Source organism: Neodiprion virginianus, chromosome 5 (assembly GCF_021901495.1).
Source record: "Neodiprion virginianus isolate iyNeoVirg1 chromosome 5, iyNeoVirg1.1, whole genome shotgun sequence".
Lineage (NCBI taxonomy): Eukaryota > Metazoa > Arthropoda > Insecta > Hymenoptera > Diprionidae > Neodiprion > Neodiprion virginianus.
This window is the reverse complement of record NC_060881.1, coordinates 30,429,629-30,451,922: the sequence shown is the minus strand read 5'-3', so window position 1 is coordinate 30,451,922 and position 22,294 is coordinate 30,429,629. Positions and strand designations below refer to the sequence as shown.

The 22,294-nt window shown below is 47.5% G+C and overlaps 1 protein-coding gene across 1 annotated transcript in view; it reads right to left on the bottom strand.

The window, feature by feature from the left end:
- Nucleotides 1-22,294, bottom strand: part of LOC124304634 (twitchin) — a 76,281-nt gene that overhangs the window by 297 nt on the left and 53,690 nt on the right. The window contains 35 exon segments of the mRNA XM_046763116.1: nucleotides 64-177; nucleotides 316-642; nucleotides 732-888; nucleotides 1,231-1,373; nucleotides 1,467-1,605; nucleotides 1,696-1,901; nucleotides 2,572-2,628; nucleotides 3,066-3,437; nucleotides 3,540-3,830; nucleotides 3,924-4,150; nucleotides 4,239-4,391; nucleotides 4,500-4,707; nucleotides 4,828-4,961; nucleotides 5,044-9,704; nucleotides 9,706-10,948; nucleotides 11,163-12,133; nucleotides 12,522-14,014; nucleotides 14,094-14,396; nucleotides 14,490-15,377; nucleotides 15,488-15,610; nucleotides 15,694-16,152; nucleotides 16,246-16,548; nucleotides 16,642-16,941; nucleotides 17,054-17,335; nucleotides 17,416-17,718; nucleotides 17,795-18,679; nucleotides 18,786-19,092; nucleotides 19,166-19,440; nucleotides 19,534-19,839; nucleotides 19,933-20,212; nucleotides 20,296-20,597; nucleotides 20,735-21,037; nucleotides 21,122-21,427; nucleotides 21,510-21,791; nucleotides 21,886-22,188. Of these exon segments, the coding sequence (XP_046619072.1) occupies nucleotides 64-177; nucleotides 316-642; nucleotides 732-888; nucleotides 1,231-1,373; nucleotides 1,467-1,605; nucleotides 1,696-1,901; nucleotides 2,572-2,628; nucleotides 3,066-3,437; nucleotides 3,540-3,830; nucleotides 3,924-4,150; nucleotides 4,239-4,391; nucleotides 4,500-4,707; nucleotides 4,828-4,961; nucleotides 5,044-9,704; nucleotides 9,706-10,948; nucleotides 11,163-12,133; nucleotides 12,522-14,014; nucleotides 14,094-14,396; nucleotides 14,490-15,377; nucleotides 15,488-15,610; nucleotides 15,694-16,152; nucleotides 16,246-16,548; nucleotides 16,642-16,941; nucleotides 17,054-17,335; nucleotides 17,416-17,718; nucleotides 17,795-18,679; nucleotides 18,786-19,092; nucleotides 19,166-19,440; nucleotides 19,534-19,839; nucleotides 19,933-20,212; nucleotides 20,296-20,597; nucleotides 20,735-21,037; nucleotides 21,122-21,427; nucleotides 21,510-21,791; nucleotides 21,886-22,188 (17,406 nt within the window).

Here is a 22,294-nt window from a genome sequence, read left to right as displayed (position 1 = left end):
CTCAATTCTACGTTCGTCAATTCCATGCAAAAATGTAAATATAGTACATCATTATTATTCTACCTTTAAGGGGTGCAGTTTCAGTCCGACAGGTAAAGCTGGCGCTCTCTCCTTCGCTCACAGTTGCTGACTGCGGGAATGTCGTGAACACTGGGCTTTTTGGTTCCTCGTTGGGCACTGTGTAGGGGGGGGGGGAGGGCGAAGAATATGTAGCATATTATTGTTTTTAAATTCAACGTGGCAGATAAAGAGAAGAGAGTAGATGCTCGTTAGAAAAAAAAAATCTAATTCAATATACGGATTTGGAGTGCTTACCAAGGACGTTGAGAGTACAAGACGAGAAGCTCTCCCCGGCATCGTTGAAGGTTTCGCAGGTGTATGTGCCTGAGTCCTCAGGGAATATTTCGGCGATGTTGAGTTTGTATATGTTGGCTTCGTTCGAGTATTGGAAGTCCTTGCTCGGTTTTATTTCCTTATTGTTATGTAGCCATACGACGTCAAACTTCTTAGCCCCGATTATACGGCAGCTCAATACAACGGGTTCACCATCCTTCACGAATTTGCTCTCCAAATGATCGACTATCTTTGGCGCCTTGTCTCCCGTTCCCTTCTTTTTACTGCTGCTTTCGCCGTTTGCCATAGCTAAGCGAGAAGATGGCGAAAAAAGTAAGTACCGGTACATAAAGTTTATTTTCATAGAACTGAATGTTTCCTACAATCATTATAATTACGTTTTACGGTGAGCTTGCATGATGTCGTCGCTGTTCCAATACTGTTTGTTGCTTTGCAGGTGAACTCGCCCTCGTCTTCGGGGAATACTTCATTTATTGTTAGCGTTGCCACTCCGCCTCTGTATTTCAGGTCCAGAATTTCCGAAGAGCTCAATGTCTGTTGAGAAAAAAAATAAGTGTAACCGAAAACTCACTGAAATTATGTTTTGCAAGCATTCAACAGCAATGTTCAAATCCTTGCGCACATTCAATATGGCCGCCACCTCTTTGACACGCTTGCGATTTCATTTCGGCTCTAAGATTTATTTCAATACTCGTCGGCTGGTTGTCGCTATTTCACACCCAACAAAACAACGGCAAGAATTTTTTAGATGTAATCAATCCCTCTTATGAGTGCTTAAAAACTGAGAATATGATTTACAAAATTTAGACATTTTTCTATAAGCCTTCATATAAAATTATCAGCCGCAAGTTATTTTACAAATAGATTTAACCTTACCTTTCCATTTTTAGACCACGTTACTTGAGGCTCGGGATCACCCCTGATTTTGACTGACAGTTCAAGTTGTTCACCGTCATTTACTGTCAGGTCACTCAATTTCTTGATGAACTCTGGCGCACACATCGAATCGTCAGGTGGGACTGCAGAAAAAAAATGTAATTCTTTAATCTGTGTCTTGCATATGTAGTAAAAACGTGTTTTTTCATTCTTTTTATTTCGAGCATTAGACGTACGGATGAGTTCCTTGGTCGCACTTCGAGATCGGGAAGGACTGCCAGTCGTATCTAATCTGCTGCCGTATTTCTTCACCGTTCTTTTGTCCGTGGCGGCTGTTTCATTTTTGTTTGTGATACTGGACGTCTCCAGATTAGACTAGGTGGAGAAAATTTTGTTTCACATGTTAATTTGATAAATACAAGACTCGTACAGGTGCGGCAATTAATAATTTACAGCTTTGCTCACCTTGTAAGAGGACGAGTTTTGCCGAATATTGCTCGACGAACTTGATACGTTATTATAAGCGGAGGAGTGTGACGTGGAGTTGTAATTTGAACTTGACCGATTCGTTGATGATTGGAAATTGCTGCTCGAATTGCTGTAGTTAGACTTTTGTACTATCACTATCGGTGGTGGCGCTGGTTTTATCGGTTGCTCTATGAACCTTCGATCTATACGTAAAAGTTTTTCATTAAACAGAGGAACAGATCAGCCATTCACTGCGCATGGACATTAATTTTGTTGGTCGGATCTTAGGTTTAAGCGGTAAGCAAGAAACCAACAAAAACCTTGATAATGTTAGTAAATTATACGATACGGCTTACAATTATTAAACGAGTTATTAGAATTATACAAAATCATGAAAGTAAATTCTCAGGCAAGTTTAAGAGGTGGTTATTACAATTAAGAGCAATACTATTATGAACATGATTGGTGAAACGGCGATAGATTTCATTCTACTTGTAAGTTTTGTGATATGCATACAATGGAGAGAAAGACCTCGAAAGAATTAGAAGAAGAGAGATTTAGTTTCCTGGTGAAAATATTTTCCTATACTATAATATGTGTCGAACGAGTTATTACTGAAAAGTAAATGACCTGGATTTTGAAATTCTTATCATCCCTTAACTGTGATACTTTGTACTAAAGAATGAATATTTTCACCAATGTAAAATACGAAAACTAGGTGACAGATCTACTGTAAGGAGAATACGTTCAAAATTCTACGAAAATTGGGAAAACGAATACAATATGAGGTAATGAAAAGTGCAGAACATGAGGATATTGAGTTTCACCCTTCAATCCAGGTATGAAACCGGAGAAAAAAAAACTTGTAACTACCTCCAGAGTATAGGAGGTCGTGCGCTAGTTTAGCTTGCTCATCAGTCTCGCCGGTTCCTATAATAAAAGAAAACGCAACAAACTCATAATCCAGCCATCGTTAAAACGATATTATCGATTACATAGACAAAATAAAAAAATAAAGAAAAAAGCACGGAGCTGCTGTTGTATTTGTTCATATGCAAATTTTTGTCGCAGTAAGCGTATCTTAATTAATACGATATACATGTATTTACAATCGCATGTCCATCCATATCTAGTCACGACAATTATGCTTATAGCTGATGACAATCAATGAAGTATTTTTCGTTTGTTTTTTTTGCATAAACGGCAATCATGTACAATTCCTTAAGTCTGTCTATATCAGACAAATACTCAAGGTAATCCTAAGACTTGAAGCATAACAATATGCAATAGAGGATATTCGTCCCAAGATATTTACACCCTCGAACTCATCCAAGCTGTTTAGTCAACGAAAACGTCGTTCGACTTACCCTCAACAATGACAACACACGTGGTTTCGTCGGTGCCGTGACAGTTGGTAGCTATGCACCGGTACTTGCCGCTGTCTTCAGGTTTGCAGTCGACTATTTCTAGGGTTACCACACCGTCGCTGTTTGTCATTGTGTACTCGTACTTAGATAGCTCGTGTTTGTCCTTGAACCACCTGACCGTCGGTGGTGGTTTACCGCTCAGGCAACACAGCAGTTTGCATGCTTGTCTGCTCTGGAGGACACGAGGTCTAAGAAGGAAGGTGAAGCTCGGTGCGCTTTCGCTGACCTCTTGCCAGAAGTTCCAGCGAAGAGGTTCCCTTGTTCGTACTGGTTGTACTTCCGGTTTGTATTTTGGAATCTCCTTGGGCAATGCTGTGGAAGCGGTAATTAATGAACGAAATTGTAAGTCAAGGACTGACAGTGACACGAGCGAAGAACTAGTCAAGTTCGAAATGTGATGAAGTTTTGGCTTACGCTGAACATTCAAGAAGACGACTTCTTCCCTGAAACCGTAATGATTTTCTGCCCGAATGACGTACTCTCCTCTGTCTTCTAGTTTCACCCTGTTTATTATGAAAGTGTAATCGTCACCAGTGTAACGTTTCATGAATTTCACCGATTGCCGGAGCTCCTGGTTGTTGTGAGACCAGGTCAGCGTTGGTGTTGCTACTCCGATTACACGGCAATAGAATTTCACGCTCTGCCCCTCGTATGCAAACGCGCTTTGTGGTCTGATGACAAATCTAGGCGCCGCTTGTCTGCGATCTAAAAAAAAGAAATTCATGGTCAACAGATTCAGGAAGCATAAGAGGGCTGCGAATAATCCTGAATCGTCGAGATGTGGAAGAGTAAACTTACCGAATGATGTGTCGTATATTTTGTACTTCTCAATGAGGAGTTTTCTGAGAGCAGAGTATTCCGCAAGACGACCGATCGGGAGAACGTATTTCTCCCAGTTGTCGTACTTGGCGCGAAGCTTGTCCCTGAAACTGACGTAGCGGCTGCTTGCAATTGGTGTTGTGCGGTTGCTGTGGTCCCCGGTGAGCCAAGGATGTAGAAGACACTCGTGAGCGTTCATACGTTTTCTGGATAAAAAATGAGTGATCGAAAGTCAAATTAATGCATCCGTTGTATCAAAATTGCAATATTTCAAACGGTAAAAACGAGACTTACTCTTTGTTCTTAATAAGCAGTCTCTTGATAAAGTCTCTGCCTTCTTCGGATACGTCCCGGAAGGCTTCCTCGTCAAAGTCCCAATCACAAGCCTTGACGTTCTTCAAAGTCTCGATGTCGTTGTCACCAGCGAATGGTGACAAACCGCTCAATCTATTGGTGAAAAGTATTCTTACATATTTCTGAAGCGCTCTTGACCCCATTAGTGAAATCCTCGCGTATGCTCGATTTCTTATCATTACGGAACGTAGATGTACTTACAGAACGTACGCGAGGACACCACAGGCCCACATGTCTGTGTAGAATCCGACAGGTTCGCGTTCGACTATCTCTGGAGCAGCAAACTCTGCCGTGCCTGTACTGATCTTGACCACTTCGTTAGGATCCAATCTGGTGGCCAGGCCAAAGTCGATCAGCTTAACGTTCGTGCTGTTTCGTGTCTGGCACATGATGTTTTCTGGTTTGATATCTATGAATGCGAAAAGACGAAACTATGAGTATGATATGAGAATTACAGCGAGCAGCCAGTAATTAAATCACAGTAGAAAAAAAATGCGATGGATAAGATTTTGAATCGTATCATCCGTACCAAGATGAATTATGTTCTTCTCGTGCATGTGTTTAACAGCCTCACAGATTTGGCGCATGTAGTTAATGACCTCAGCCTCTGACATGGAGTAACCTTCGGAGGTGATTCTCTCGAAGAGTTCACCACCAGACAAGCTAGAAGGAAGTGAATAGATTAATCTCATTGCTGTCATAAAAGCTCGAACACGGATTGAGGCGATATGATGATAATACTAACAATTCGAATATTAGGACCATCTCGTCATCGTCTTCAAAGGCATCGTGGAGATTGATCAATTTGGGATGATGAAGTTGGTTCATGATGTCGATTTCTTTCCTGATCAGTTCCTTCTCCATAATGTGTGAAACCGGGATAAACTTGGCAGCAAATATGTTGCCAGTGGCTCTCTCACGACAGCGATGAACAACGCCGAAAGCGCCAGTTCCAATTTCCTCGAGTATATCGTACTTGTCGTAAACGGAGGTGTTCTTTATTTCCACTGGCTGCGGCACGTACTTGCTGTATATGTCAAAGACGTACTGGTCGTAGTCTGTGACCTTCTCGTCGTTGCGGCCTCGGATCTTCTTTCCTGTTTCATCCACCTCGTACTCTTTCTTCTTGAACTGTTTCTTTACGGAATCCTTGGTTGTTATCAAGCCCGTAACATCGCTTGGATCGCTTCGGCCGTAGACGTTCTCTGCCGAAATGCGGAACTCGTACTGATGACCAGGACTCAAATTGGTGACGGCCATCGAGCAGAATCTTGTGTTTCCAACGCGTATCCAGCTCGTCATTGGATGTTCGCGCTTTTCGACAAGGTAGTTTGTGATGTTGCTGCCACCGTCCCACACTGGGGGTTTCCAAGTTAGGGCAAGAGAGTCGTGACCGATGTTTTCTACCTGAGGGAAACGCGGAGGATCCGGACGATCGCTGATCTGTATCTTTATTATAGCTGAGTCCTGACCCAGGTCATTTTCTGCCGTGATACGGTACGGCCCAGAGTCAATCTTGCTGCCATCCCTGATAGTTAAAACGGCGTGTCTCTCCTTGACCTCGACCGCGTAATGGCCTCCAGCTTCGATCGTCTCTCCCTCTCTTACCCATGTGATTTTGGGCTTGGGGTACCCGGTGAACGGAATTTTGATTACGACGTTCTCACCCTTGTCGAAGAAGGCGGTATCTCTGAATCTCGGTGGTACATTGAGCTTTGGAGGTGTCATGATGAAGAGTTCTCCCTTCGTGGATTTGATTCCACCCTTGTTAGATGCGCGGCAAATGTACTCGTCGGCATCTTCACCAAAGACGTCGTTGATCACCAGGTTGCAGACGTCACCCTCGGTGTAGATGCGGTAGCGACATCCGTTTACTATCTCACGCGCGCCCTTGAACCATGTGATGGTTGGTTTTGGGGAACCTGTAATGGTGCACTGGAAATGGGCGTTATGGTTCTGCACACAGTTCGTGTTTCTGAGAGGCTTGACAATTTCGGGCGGTGTGGCTTCCTGTGGGTCCTTGATCTTGACGGACGTCGACGCGCTGGATTCGGGGCTGAGGCCAGCCTCGTTCTGCGCGAAGACCCTGAATTCGTATTGACGACCTTCGATGAGGTTCGTAATGTTCACTTGGTTCGTCAGGCTGATGGAGACGTTCACGCGCTGCCATGCCAGCCCACCAACCTCGCGCTTATCTATCCAGTAGCCCTGAATGCGAGCACCACCATCGCTCTCAGGTTTGTCCCAAGAGAGATTAACAAAGTCACCACCGATTTCGATGACTTTTGGTTTTCCAGGTGCCGATGGTGGATCGAAAGGTGCTTTTGCCTTGACGGGATTAGTTCCCTCAAGTGGTGGTCCCATGCCGTTATCGTTCACAGCCATCACACGGAACAGGTACTCCTGGCCCTCGGTTAGACCTTGAACAGTGAAGGTAGTTTCCTTGCAGAATGACGAGACGATTATCCAATGGGTGTGACTGATATCACGACGCTCAACGACGTAGTGAGTGATGCGAAGGCCACCATCGTACTTCGGTGGGTGCCAGCTCAGCGTGCACGTGTGCTTGCTAATGTCGGACACATCGAGAGGTCCAATAGGTGGTCCTGGAAGTCCAGTAATGTAAACAGTGAACGAAGCACTAACGCTTCCGCTATCGTTTTTGATTGTGAGGTTGTAAACGCCTCCGTCATCCTTGACGACATCCTTGATGAATATGATAAGATACTCGTCGAAAACTGTGTACTTGATGTGCGTGGATTCAGGGATCTTTTGTCCGTCTTTAGTGAGTGAAACTTCCATGGGCTGATCTCCGCTGTAATGGATCTTAATCTTGGTGTTGTCGCCTTCTGGTAGGTAAAGGTCACCCGGCATGCGCTCGATCTTTGGTGGTGTTCCAATCTTCAGCCGGGCGGTCGTCGTGGTAAGTCCAAGCGGGTTCGACGCCTGGCAACTGTAGTCACCATCATCGGCTTCCCAGACCTCGGATATAACGAGTCTGAAAATACCACCGATAACCTCAGTTTTGAATCTTCCTCCCAGACTGATTTCGCGACCGTTCTTCAGCCACCTGGCAGATGGCAACGGTTTTCCTGTTGCCTCGCACTCGAACACGTGAGTTTTACCAAGTGGTACACCTTGGGTGACAAGAGGACGTACAAACTCGGGTTTCTCTCCACCCTCGACTTCGCATACCTTCACCGGCATCGTGCATGAGCTGGGCTCCGATTTTCCTGCTGCGTTTACCGCGAAAACGCGGAACTCGTAGTCTCCGCGCTCGATTAGGTGTAGCACAGTGTACTCTGTGTCCATAACATTGTAGTCGTTGCATTTCGCCCACTGAGCACTGCCAACTTCTCGCTTTTCGACAATGTATCCAGTGATTCGGCTTCCGCCGTCGGATACTGGTGGCTCCCATTTGAGATCCACGTAGTTCTTTCCTACCTTGACAACTTGAGGTGTTCCTGGCGCATACGGTACGTTGAATTTGCTCTTCAATTTGAATGGCGATGATGGTAGACTGGGTTTGCTCCATCCAGCAGCATTCTTTGCACGTACGCGGAACTCGTATTCCTGACCGCTCAGAAGATTGTAGCAGATGAAGGCAGTGTCCTTGCAAAGATAGTCATTCGCCACTCGCCATTGTACGTCATCGGCCAGGTCACGGAATTCGATCTTGTAGCCCTGAATGCGAGAGCCACCGTCTGTTCTGGGTCGATCCCAGTTAAGGCTTACTTGAGTTGTGTCCCAATCGCTGACCCTGGGTTTACCCGGAGGATCGGGTACGGTGAAGGGGAACTTGGCCATAATAGGCTCATCCGCCTCAAGCGGTTCAGATACGCCGTACTGATTTTCGGCACGGATTCTGAAGCTGTATTTCTTGTTCGGTTCGAGTCCAATCACGTCGTAATGAGTGTTACGTACAAAACTGCTAACTCTAGCCCAAATACCTGATGGGTCCAATTTTTCCACGATGTAGTTAGTAATCGGCGATCCACCATCGTCAGTTGGTGGTCTCCAAGAGAGTGTGCAATTCTCTGGCGTGATGTCGGATACGTCAAGAGGTCCTAGTGGCGGCGACGGTTTGTCGACAACAAGTACTTTGCAGGATGCCGAGTCTGTACCGACCGTATTTGTGAGATGAATGGTGTAATTACCCGTGTCGCTTCTCTTAGCCTTCTTGTTTATGTACTGTGAAGCAACTTCAGTGGTATCGAATTTAATTCTGTCACCAGTGAGCACTTCCTCTCCGTTGATGGTCCAGCTAGGTCTTGGTTTCGGGTGCGCAATATAGGGCACCGTGATGGTGAACGGTTCACCTGCGATTACTGTCATATCCCGGATACTGAGGTCGCTGGTTATCTTAGGAGCCGACGATGGTGCGCTGGCTCTAATCGCGTCAGAACCTGAGCTCCATGGTCCTTGACCGGCGGCATTCCAAGCCGCAACGCGGAATTCATAGTCATGATTTTCAATGAGACCTCCAACTCTGTATGTTGTGTCTGGTACATGGGCCTGGGTCGCCTTGACCCATTTGTCCTCACCAATGAGGCGTCTTTCAATGACATAGCCAGTGATGGGTGATCCTCCATCGTGCCGTGGCTTAGTCCATGAGATGGTAATGCTGTCCTCGGTGGTATCAACACCCTGCGGTGTACCGGGTGCTGCAGGAGGATCGAACGGATGTCTTGCACGGATGGGATCAATGGTAATGGCCGGATCTGATGTTCCGTATTGGTTCTCAGCCATAACACGGAACTCGTACTCCTGTCCAACGGTGAGGTTCCTTATGCGAACGAAAGGCGTTGTAACATAACTGCTGACCTTCGACCAAGTTGGAGAGCGCGGTTCACGTTTCTCAATAACGTAATTCGTTATATCAGCACCGCCATTATCCTTGGGTGGATTCCAGTAAAGGGTAAGGGCATCACCAGCAAATTCATCGGCGCGTAGGTTCCACGGTGGTGAAGGTCTGTCGAGGACTTTGACATTGATAGTTGCTGTGTCAAAGCCGGATGGATTACGGAGCTGCAGCCTGTACTGACCGGTGTCAGACCGTTTCGAGTTCTTGACCACAAAGCTGGCGTAATCGTCTGCCAATTGCTGATGAACGCGAGAATCTGACTCGTCCTTGATAGTATCATTAGCAAACCATGTGGCAGTTGGTTTCGGGAATCCAATGTAAGGCACATGTATAGAAAAGTCCTCTCCCGCACGAACTGTGATATCTCTGACTCCACCCAAGTCCATGACGGGCTTGTTCGGCTGTTCCTCCATGAGGATATTGTTACTTGGTCTGCTTGGTTCACTGAATCCAACATCGTTGACTGCAACGATTCTGAACTGGTATTCTTCACCTTCGGTCAGCTTGGGCACGGTGAAAACAGTCGCAGGTACTGGTACCCCCGTTAACATCTGTCCATTCGTCGTCACCCTTGGCCTTCTTCTGCACCACATAACCTCGGATCTTAGCACCTCCGTCGCTCCTTGGTGGTCTCCAGGACAGAGTAACAGAGTCCTTCGTAATGCGATCTGGTTTTGGAGGCTCGGGAGCATCGGGACGTCTACGTTGATGTCCCGCAGTGATGGGCTCGGTCGGTTTGCTTGGTTTCCCAGGACCAGCCTCGTTCACAGCCATAACCCTGAACTCATACCTTCCTCCTTCGCGGAGGTCTTGAACGGTGAATGACGCATTTGGTGTTGGGTAGTTGTTCACCTTGAGCCATTCTCCGCCACGTTCCCGTTTCTCAACGTAGTATCCGGTTATCGGCTTACCGCCGGTATTGGTCGGCGGCTCCCAAACCAAGCTGCAGGTATTGGGAGTGTAGCCGGTGACTTCGGGCTGGCTTGGCGCATCTGGAGGATCGAAGGGGCTCTTTGCGACAACCGGTTTTCCGTCGAGAGGCTCAGATACTCCATACAAGTTCTCAGCGCGTACCCTAAACACGTACCGTTTTCCTTCACTCAAACCTTTAGCAGTAAAGCTAGTGTGAGTGCAGTAGCCAGGTACTTGGCGCCAGTTCTCTGATCCAAAGTCGGCGATCTCGACAATGTAGCCTGTGATCTCTGAGCCACCATTGTCCTCGGGTGGAGCCCAGGACAACGAAACCGTGTCGTGTGTCGTCGCGGTATACTGAAGGGGGCCCTTTGGTATTCCGGGCTTGTCGACAACGATTACCTCAATGTCTGCAGAGTCTTTGCCGTGTTCATTCTCTGCCGTAATTGTGTACTTTCCAGCGTCATCACGAACCGATTTTTCGACGAGAAGGACCGTATGGTCGCTCTTCGTTTCCGTCGTGATTCGGAAGTTGTCCGGTAGCCTGGCTCCATTCTTTGTCCAGGTTATCGTAGGTGTTGGCACTCCCGACAATGGTATATTCACATTTATCGGTTCACCAGCTCGGACCTTGATCTTGCGTCCGAGTAGGCCATCCAGGTGAAGCTTGGGCTTTTCTTTCATCGGTCTAGCAGTGATTACAGATGAGGCCTCACTGGGCTTTCCAGCTCCGGCGGCATTCACTGCTGAAACCCTGTACTCGTACTGGTGTCCCTCGGTCACGTGTTCGTCGAGGTACTCGGTGCCCTTCACCGGTTCCTTGTTGACCTTTATCCACCTTCCGGTAGCACGATCACGGCGCTCAACATCGTATCTGCGCAAGAACGTGTAAATATTATAATCGAATATGAATAATTACCCCTGCATAGTTGACAGGTTCCACTTATTGTACAAAATGGTGTATAACAACCGAATTAATTTCTTTTCTGCTAAGTATTGGCCCTGGATAGAAAACGGCTCTACGTTTTTTATAATTCTATTTCATATTGGCGCTTAATAAAGATTATTTTTGAAACATTGATACATACCCAATAATGGGTGACCCTCCGTTGCTGATGGGTGATGTCCATTTGATTTTGATATGGTCTTTGTCGGCATCGATGCACTCTGGTTTTCCAGGTTGTCCAGGAACAACGAATTGGTTTTTGGCAACGACTCCACGATCGGTGGTCAGAGGTTCGCTGCGTCCTTGAAGATTTTCAGCGCAGACGCGGAACTCGTACTTTGTTCCTTCCAGTAGACGTGGAACAGTGGCATGGGTGTTTCTGGGATTAACGTAGGTCACAGCAGGCACCCATCCACCGCCGTGAGTGAGGTCACGCTTCTCTATAACGTAACCAGTAATCTCACTGCCACCATTGTCCTTAGGAGGCTTCCAAGACAGCGTAACCGACTGGTTCGTGATCTCCTCGTAGATCAAAGGTCCCTCAGGCGGTCCCGGTCTGTCCAAAACAATCAGCTGGAAGCTGCCTTCGTCGATGCCGCTGCTATTCTTGAGCAGAAGATGGTACAACCCCGAGTCGGTGCGCTTCGCATTCACGGTATGAACGATGGTGTGATACCCGATCGATGTAACGGTTGTACGGTCAGTGGTCATTAAAGGTTTACCAGCGGCTGTCCATTCCACCTCAGGTGCCGGTTCACCAACAAAATCGATGTCGATGTGGAAAATGAGTCCGGCCTTGATGCGGATGTCTTGCAGTGGCGTCTTAATCTTCGGCGCCAGGTATCTCGCCTTCGCTGTTACCGCATCACTTGGTTCTGACGGCTCTGAATGACCAGCCGAGTTGACGGCTATCACCCTAAACTCGTACTCCTGGCCTTCGGCCAGATCGGGTACCGTTGCTTCGGTCTGGTTCTGCGGTACATGAACTGCGTTTATCCAGTACGGGCTTCCCTTCTCCTTCTTCTGTATTATATAGCCCGTTATTGGCGACCCGCCGTCGTTCTTCGGTGCTGGCCATTTCAGGTCCACGTGATCCTTGTCCCAGTCCGTAACCTGAATAACGTCATTGATTGTTAAATAAAAAACAGTGATCGCATTGTTCTCAAGCAAAAGATGTAACAGTGATCTTCAAGTTCTGAACTAGCCTCACTTACAATTAAGAACTTTTGGAAATACGTAATACATCATTGGTACAATACATCAAATCATTGGTACAAAGTTAGTAGTAGGACTTGAATTCAGCCTTATTTCAACTAAATGTTCTGGTTTGACTGACTTAACTCACGAATTAACTCACAAAAGAAGTGAAAAAGCGAAATCCTTACCTGGTTTATCTAACAATTTACACGATTAGTTAAATACGTGACTCTAAAAATCGTATTACTGTTCAATTTGTTAATCTAGTAAGTACTCTAACTAAGAATGAAAACGTATCGCTAACCTGTGGTTTGCCAGGCGCGTCGGGTTCATCGAACTCGTTCTTAGCAATGATGCTCTTCGGTGTCTCGAGCGGGTCGGACTCTCCGATACTATTAACGGCCCTAACCCTGAAGAGATATTCCTTCTTGTGAACGAGTCTTACAACCTCGTGGTTCAAGGTCGTACTCATTCCAGCATCGGACCAAGTGCCGCGAGTCATGTCCATCTTTTCGATAACATAATGGAGAATGGGGCTTCCTCCATCGTCGCGAGGAGCTCTCCACGCGAGATGACAGCTTTCCTTTGTAATACCATCAACGACGAACGGCGATTCAGGCGGAGCTGGTCTATCAAGAACGGTTACAGTAGCGCTGGCGCTGCAGCTTCCAGAATCGTTTTCCAGCGTCAGAGTGTAGCGCCCAGTGTCCGAACGAACGGCGAACGGTATTTCAAAGGTGGTGGTAGTGTTGGTGGTGTAAATATCGTGCCGAGCATCAGCCTCGACCGGCTTACCATTGATGGTCCACTTCGCGGTGGGCTTGGGCGATGCGTCGATCGGTATGTCGTACAAGATCTTATGTCCTGCCTTGACAACGAGGTCCGTTAGCAAATGCTTGTCGAACGTTGGCGCGTAGAAGCGGGGTTTAGCTACGATCGGCAGCGAGGCCTCAGATGGTTCACTCTGGCCACCTTTGTTAACAGCGATCACTCGGAACTCATACTCCTGGCCTTCGGTAAGGTCAGGAACGGTGCCATTGGTCTTGTTCCCGGGTATTTCAATGGCCTTTTCCCACTGACCGAACTTCGGGCGCTTCTCGATAATGTAACTCGTTATAGGAGAACCTCCGTCTCTCTTCGGCGCCGGCCACTCCAGATCCACGTGATCTTTGTCCCAGTCCGTGGCCACGGGGATTCCGGGCTTGTCTGGTTTTCCAAACGGATCTTTGGCTGTAATTGCTTCCTGCCCGGTTAGAGGTATGGATTCACCCTGTTTGTTTACCGCGCGTACGCGGAAGGTGTAATCGTGGCCTTCGATCAAATGGTCGGCCCTGATTCTCGTCGATGGTGCTTCCCCGACTGGGACCCATCGCATCGAATCTGTGTCCATTTTCTCAACCGCGTAGTAAAGGATCTCGGACCCACCGTCGTCCTTCGGCGGTCTCCACGCAAGGTCGCAGCCATGTTTGGTAATGTTTTCGGCCTTCAAAGGTCCTTCCGGTGGCAGTGGTATGTCCAGGACCGTCACGTTTACTGTGGCAGAGTCCTTTCCATTTATGTTACGTGCGGTCAGTGTGTAAACCCCTGAATCGGACCGTTTCGCATCTATCAAACGCAGCTTTGTGTTGTAATCCTCGTTCACAATCTTGACGCGGGGGTTGCTGTTTACGTCGTCTCCCCTGAGTGTCCATTCCTTGGATGGTGGGGGTTCACCGATTACTGGCACATCGAAGTCGAACAGACCTCCAGCTCGGACTTTGATATCCAGCAAGAAGGTCCTGTCGATCTTTGGCGGCACTATATGAAAGATATGACAAAGTGCTGTCAAGAATACAAAGCGAAAATATATCTGGGAGACAAAGAATATTTTACTCACGGTTCTTTGGCCGCGCGATGTGTGGTTTTGTCGCATCTGACGGTTCGCCAGGCCCAGCTTTGTTCACGGCTCTGATACGGAATTCGTAGGCTGTACCTTCAATTAGATCGTTTACTCTACCGCGGTTCACGTCTCCGTCTACTTCTCCGCACTTCTCCCAGTTCGGGCTGAACTTGTCACGTTTTTCAATAACGTATCCAGTTATGGGAGATCCACCGTCTTCTTCAGGACGATCCCATTGCAGTTCAACAAAGTCCTTATCGTAGTCACGAATCGTCGGTGTTCCGGGCTTGCCTGGCTCATCTGCGGAGAATTGGAATATTTTTATTAAAAAATAGTACTCTCATACTTTTACAATTTTCAACTTCCGGAAAAAAATCAATTCTCATATCTTACCGAATGGATTCTTAGCTTCGATACTCTGCGACGCGGTGAGCGGTTCGGATTTCCCTTGCTTGTTAACAGCGCGTACCCTGAACTTGTACTTGTGTCCAGGAGTGAGGCCGTCGATTTCAAGTGAGGTCTGTGGTCCCTCGGTTTCACCGGCTGGTACCCATCGTCCAGAAGCTTCATCCATTTTTTCAATAACGTATTTTTCGATCGGCTGTCCTCCATCGTCCTGTGGTTCCTTCCACGACAGTTTACAACCCTCGGCATGAACATTGGATACTTTAAGAGGTCCCTCGGGTGGGCTTGGTTTGTCAAGGACGGTAACCTCGACGTAGGCGATATCCTTTCCGTTTATATTCTCCGCAGTAACGGTGTACTTTCCGGATTCTTCCCTCGTCGCCATTCGGACGTTAAGAGATGTTCCGTAGTCAACGTTCTTTACCTTCACACGATCCGAAGTCCTGACGTCCTTTCCATGAAGTATCCATCTTGTGGTCGGCATCGGTTCTCCTGTTACCTTTGCATCGAACGAGAAATTCTGTCCTGCCTTTATTCTGATGTCAATCAGGTATGTCCGGTCGATCTTCGGCGCCAGGTTGCGTGGCTTGGCAATTATCGTCGGTGTTGCATCCGACGGCTCACCGGGTCCGGCTTTGTTCACCGCACGAACGCGGAACTCGTACGGCTGACCCTCGATCAGGTCTGGCACCGTTGCCTTGGTCTGGTCAGCGGGCACCTCCAGGGCTTTTTCCCACTCGCCATACTTGTCCTTCTTCTCCACTATGTAGCCCGTTATCGGTGATCCTCCGTCGTCTATTGGCGGGTTCCACTTCAGATCGACGTGATCCTTGTCCCAGTCTGTCGCCTTCAGGTTTCCGGGCTTTCCAGGCTCGTCTGTGACACACAAACAGAATTTACTTATATATACTTTTAAAAAGGTGTATTGGTTGTACTTTCAAAAAAGTAAGGAACAGTGCGTCACAGGGTCTGATAGACATTCTTACCGAATGGATTCTTAGCGAGGGTCGCGTGCTCGGTTACCAGCGGCTCCGATTCGCCCTCAGCATTTACTGCGGCAACGCGGAACAAGTACTCTTTTCCAGGAGTCAAGCCTGTTACTTCAAATCCTGTAATACATAAACAATAAAGATTAGCTTGGATAAAGACAATGAGATCTCCACTTCCAATCTTACTCGAAGATAATACTGACCAGGCTCAGTGGAGCGTCCACATGGAACCCAGCAACCACTTTCAGGGTCCATTTTATCGACTTGGTAATACTCGATGGGGGTGCCTCCATCATCCTCTGGGCGTTTCCACTTGAGTTTGCATCCCTCCTTGTGGACGTCGGAAACTTGAAGAGGACCTTCTGGTGGCGTTGGTTTGTCGGTGACTACAACATTTATGGTCACACTGTCCCTTCCCGAGTTGTTGCTTGCTGTTACTGTGTATTCCCCAGTATCTCCACGCTTCACAGGTCGGATTGTCAGTTTAGTGTTGTAGTCCGCGTTGTCTACAGTGACGCTCTTTCCACTGTACAACGGGATAGCACCGTGACGCCACTCGATGTGTGGTGGAGGTTCACCGATCACGTTGGCATCGAACTTCAGGGAAGCTCCGGCGGAAAGAGTTACATCGCGCAAATTGCGCCTGTCGATCTTTGGAGCCACTACAGAAAGGTTGAGATTATCAATTTTTTGTCCCTTGAATTGAAGAGTATACAACTATTTCACAGGCGATGAAGGTTTAGAGAAAGACTCACGGTAACGAGGCTTGGCGGTGAATGTTTTGCTGGCTTCACCGGGTAGTGATTGTCCAGCTTTGTTCACTGCTATAACGCGGAATTGATAGTCGTTTCCTTCGATCAAACCGTGGACTTGAGCTGCGGGATGTGCACTGCTCGTCTCCAGAGCCTTTTCCCACATGGTACTGTACTTATCCTTCTTTTCGATTATATATCCTGTGATCGGAGATCCTCCATCTGTTACTGGCTCCTTCCATTCAAGATCAACTTGATTCGCGGTCCAGTCAACAGGCTCTGGAGCACCAGGCGCTCCTGGCACGGCTGTGGGGAAAAATAAATTAGATACACAAGTTCCAACATTAGAATATCTCGTTAAATTATAACTAACTAAGCCAAACTAATTAAGAAACTCACTGAACGGATCCTTGGCGATAATGGATCCGAGGGTTTCGAGCGGCTCCGACTCTCCCTCTTTGTTAAGAGCCTTGACGCGGAACTTGTACTCGTGTCCTGGAATCAGTCCGTCTACCTTGAGCTCGGGATTCACTGTTTTGGCTACTGGCAGCCATATTCCTGTGTCAGGATCAAACTTCTCGACCAGATATCCCTCAAGTGGTTCTCCACCATCATCTTTCGGTTTCTTCCACTTCAACGTACAACCGTCTTTGTGCACATCAGACACGTCCAAGGGTCCTTCCGGTTTGCTTGGTTTCGCTACAAAAATAGATAGGCTCAGAGATTTCCACCATGAATTTGGAAAATTCATAAAGAATTTTTCACAGAGTTTCTGGGCATGTGTTGTAGAAAGTAGCGTAGCAATACTTACAGACAACAGTTACTTCGACCTCAGCGCTGTCAGAGCCGTATGGATTAACAGCGGTGATTTTGTACACTCCAGTGTCCTTGCGTTCGGGTTTGTCGTTGAAGAACTTGGAGTTGTAGGGAATATCCTCGATTCTGCGGTAGGTGGTTATTTGTATGCTCTTACTGTTGAGTACCCACTCAATCTCAGGCGCTGGTTCTCCGGTGATTTTAACGTCGAAGTAGAACGGCTCGCCTTCGCGCACAGTCAAGTCACGCAAAGTGCGTCTGTCGATCTTCGGAGCCACTGTAAAGAACAGGCAAGAACATCAAAAATTGATCTAAGGAAACGGTAACACGATTATACTGCATTATATAGATACACACATCTTCTAGGCTTCGTGACTATCGATTTGCTGGCGTCTGAAGGTTCACCGGGTCCAGCGGCGTTGATGGCTTTTACTCGGAATTCGTATTCTACACCCTCATCGAGGTTGTCGGCTCGTCCTTTGCACTCGGGCCCGTGTACTTCACCGGCCTTCAACCAGCGGCCGCTTCCCTTTTCTCGCTTCTCGATCAAGTAACCGGTGACTGGAGATCCGCCATCTTTCGTTGGCGGAGTCCATCTCAGGTCTACATGATCCCTGTCCCAGTCTGTTACCTCGGGGCGTCCAGGCGCTCCGGGTTCGTCTGCAAAAAGACAAATCATTACAAAAACCTGAAAACCAAGGCAACGATTGCGAACTCTTTAGACTTCCCAACCTACCGAACGGATTCTTAGCAATAATTCCGTGCTCGGTTTCAAGCGGCTCGGATTCTCCCTCAGCGTTTACAGCAGCGACGCGGAATTTGTACTCTTTTCCAGGCACCAAATTCTCGACGTCCATTTTTGGCTCTTTGGTCCTACCGACGGGTATCCAGCGGCCGGTGTCGGTGTCCATTTTCTCAACGACATAATGCTCGATGGGCGATCCGCCGTCATCTTTGGGCTCGTTCCACTTAAGACTACATCCCTCCTTGTGTACATCAGAAACCTTGAGCGGTCCCTCTGGTTTGCTGGGCTTATCAAGGACCGTTATTTCGATCCATGCCTCGTCCTTTCCGGAACTGTTCTCCGCCTTCAGAGTGAGCGTTCCGCAATGAGATCTGGTTGCTGATCCGATAACGAACCTCGTCTTGTAGTCTTCGACCTCGATGCTCACTCCGTTGTCACCGTCTTGCAGCTTGACCTTCTTTAAGTACCAGGTCTTCGTTGGTGGTGGTTCACCACTGACTTTAACGTCGAGCTTCACGTGGTTACCAGCCTTTATTGTCAGGTCCTTCAGCGTGCTGCGGTCGATCTTTGGAGCCGCATAACGGTCCTTTGCTGTCAGGGTCTCACTGGGCTCGCTAGGCTTGCTCTGACCTCCCTTGTTAACAGCCTTGACTCGGAACTGGTATTTTTGACCCTCAACCAGATCTCCTACTTTACCCTCCGTCTTGTTGCCGGGTACTTCAGCGGCCTTTTGCCATTTTCCATACTGGTCCTTCTTCTCGATTATGTACTTCTCGATTGGAGCTCCACCGTCATTCTTTGGCGCCTTCCACTTGAGATCCACGTGATTCTTGTCCCAGTCTTTGAGCTCTGGCTTTCCAGGCGCGTCGGGTTCGGCTAATGACAAAATTAAGGGTCATTTGAATTTTCTTATAGTTCTTAAACAAAACTTTGCAACTATATCTCAACCACCTTTGAAAGCACATTCTTGCACAATACTTACAGTATGGATTTTTGGCGGTGGTTGGGATCGTCGTTTCGAGAGGCTCAGATTCTCCCTCAGCGTTAACGGCCTTAACCCGGAATTGGTAGTCCTTTCCTTCATTGAGCCCTGTCACCTCTGCCTCCGGAGTTTTGCTCGTTCCACATGGCACCCAGCGACCTGATTCGGTGTCCATACGTTCGATGACGTAGTGATCAACCGGCTCTCCACCGTCATCTTCGGGCTTGTCCCATTTCAATTTACAACCCTGCGCTGTTACGTCAGAAACGTTCAGTGGGCCCTTGGGCTTTCCTGGCTTGCTCAATACCTAGGGAATAAAAGTTCACAATGAATATCCGGCTGGTCGGACCTTCCAAATTTTTTTACTGTTAAATACGAACCTCAATTTCGACATCAACTTGGTCTGTGCCACTGTCGTTCTTAGCAATTACGGTGTAAGTTCCAGTGTCAGAACGTTTCACTTTGTTCAAGATGAATGTGGTGTGGTAATCCTCGTTTTCAATCTTCAAACGATCCAAGCTCTTCAGCACAATGTCCTTGAGCTTCCAGGTAACGACTGGCGCGGGTTCACCCTGAATGTCAGCTTCAATACGCAGTAGTTGTCCAACTCGCATGGTCTTCTTTTGCAGATTCTTGCGATCGATACGCGGAGCCACTGCAACGAAAGACGTGAAGAATAAAAATTAATATTCTGTATTCCTCATGAAAAAAAAATATACATCTTCTCGTATCAACGAACTGAACTTACAGAATCTTGGTTTAGCGACAACGCTCTTTGAAGTGTCACTGGGTTCACCAGGTCCGGCTTTGTTGACGGCAACGACACGGAACTCGTACTCGTGTCCTTCCTGAATTCCATTGGTGACTTTAGCCGCCGGGCGATCTCCAGGAACAGTTGCAGCATCAACCCACTGCCTGCCTTCCTTATCGCGCATTTGTACGATGTATTTTTCGATCGGTGCTCCACCGTCATCAGACGGAGGAGACCAGGCAAGGTCAACGAAGTCTTTGTCCCAGTTCTTGAGCTCTGGGCGACCAGGTTTGCCGGGTTCGTCTGAAAGTAGAGATAAATATCGTCAGTCTTACAGTGTTCTCGAGTCCTCCAGTGACCTCTTTCACTTTTTGCAAGTGACCAGCCGCAACTTACCGAACGGATTTTTGGCGATGATTGGTCTTAGGGTCTCCAGCTCTTCGGACTCCCCTTCCTTGTTCACCGCCTTAACTCTGAACTTGTACGGTTTTCCTTCTTGAAGACCCGTCACATTCGCCTCAGGTTCAGTCGATCTACCGCATGGTATCCACTGACCGGTCAATGGGTCCAGCTTCTCAATCTCGTAGTATTCGACCGGAGTGCCTCCGTCATCTTCTGGCTTCTTCCACTTGAGCTTGCAGCCGTGCTTTGTGATGTCCGACACTTCGAGTGGACCCTGAAAGAGAAGGCGAGTGTGTATTTTCTCGAAACAGCATTCTTCAACTAATGTTCAATCCAGATTTTCTACAAATATATTACCTCTGGTTTCGAGGGTTTGCCGAGAACCGTGATCTCAACTTCGGCTGTGTCTTCGCCGACCTCGTTCTTCGCTTTGATCACATATTTTCCGGTCATTGACCGATTTGCTCGCAATATACAGAACTTGGTGTTGTAGTCGATATTATCGATGCGGAGTTGATCGGCCGTCGTAATTTCCTGGTCTTTGAAGTACCAGGTAACAGTCGGAGCAGGTTCACCGATTATATTGATGTCCAGAGAGACGGTGAGACCAGCCTTCACGGTGACCGGTTGAAGGTTCGTTCGGTCGATGTGCGGCTTCACTGTTGAATCAAATCAAAGTTTTGAATCATCACATATAGCTTCCCGTTAAAGTTGGATATGCACTGAACAAGTCGATATCATCGTATTTGAATTCATCAATTCTACATATTCTATTCAATATGGTAAAAAAACTTACGCCAACGAGGCTTAGCCGTGTGTGGGTTCGTCGCTTCGCTGGGTTCTCCTGGTCCAGCTTTGTTTACAGCTCGTACACGGAACTGGTATTGATTTCCTTCCACAAGTTTAGGAACAGTACCCGTGCAGACGGGTCCCTGGACTTCGGCAGCCTTGACGTAGGCAGTTCCAAATTTATCCTTGACTTCAATCACGTAACCGGTAATCGGTGCGCCTCCGTCTCTTATTGGTGGTTCCCACTTCAGTTTCACCATGTTCTCAGACCAGTCGATGATCTCCGGAAGACCCGGTGCCGATGGAGCATCTTCAAAAGAAAATGGGGACATTATTCAGACTTTTTTTTTCTGTGGTTCCTGATCAGTTGATCGTGATGTTAAGTTCTAATTACCGTATGGATTTTTGGCCAGAATAGCGGCATCCGTTTGAAGAGGTTCGGACTCGCCCTCCTCGTTGACGGCCTTTACGCGGAACTCATACTTCTTGCCGGGTTCAAGTCCGGTTATTGTGTGCTCCGGCTTATCGGGGTCAATGACTCCAACTGGTACCCAGCGTCCACTGGTGACATCCATCTTCTCGACGATATATCCGGTCAGAGGAAGGCCACCATCATCCTTCGGTTTTTTCCACTTGAGTTTACATCCCTCCTTGTGAACGTCGGTAACTTCCAACGGACCTTCCGGTTTTTCGGGCTTGTCTAAAGAAGAATTTAGACTTTTGTATATTGCAAGGAAGACGTGGATAATAATCGAGAAACTACGAGGAAAAAAAATACTTACCCAGGATGGTAACCTCGACCTCCGCCTCGTCAGTTCCAGAGTCGTTAACGGCCTTGACAATGTACTTGCCAGTCGCCTTGCGGCTCGTGTTCGAGAGCTGAATCTTTGTGTTGTAGTCCTCGTTGTCGACTTTCACGTTCGCACTTGTTTCGAGGACCTTGTTCTTGAAGCTCCATGTGATTGTTGGTGGAGGTTCTCCCTTTACGTCGGTCTCGATTTTCACTATCTGACCCGCTCGCACTTTGATGTTGTGCAACTTCTCGCGGTTGATATGTGGCTTAACTGAGCATAGGAAAACAAAGGGCAGTGGTTAAAATCAACTTTATTAAATAATTCTTCTCAAAGTGATGGGAAATCCAACTCTTGATCAACTCACGGTATCTAGCCTTCGCCACGTGCGGTTTTGTCGGATCACTGGGCTCCGACGGTCCAGCTTTGTTAACGGCGCGAACTCGGAACTGGTAAGTTGATCCTTCCTTCAAATCTGGAACCCGCACTTTCGTCTCCGGTGTGTTCGTCACCACAGCTTCCTCCCAGTGACTCTTCAACTTCTCCTTTTTCTCAATTATGTACCCAGTTATCGGTGCTCCACCGGTGTTCTTTGGAGGCTCCCATTTGAGGTCAACTCGGTCAACGTCCCAATCTTCAATTTCGGGTGTACCCGGCTTTCCGGAAACGTCTACGCAAATACAAAAAAATCGTTACTTCCTATATACTTCACAGTAAAGTGAAACGTGAAGGCTTATAAAGATGAACTTGTTACTTAATCTTCAATAAATTTGGTA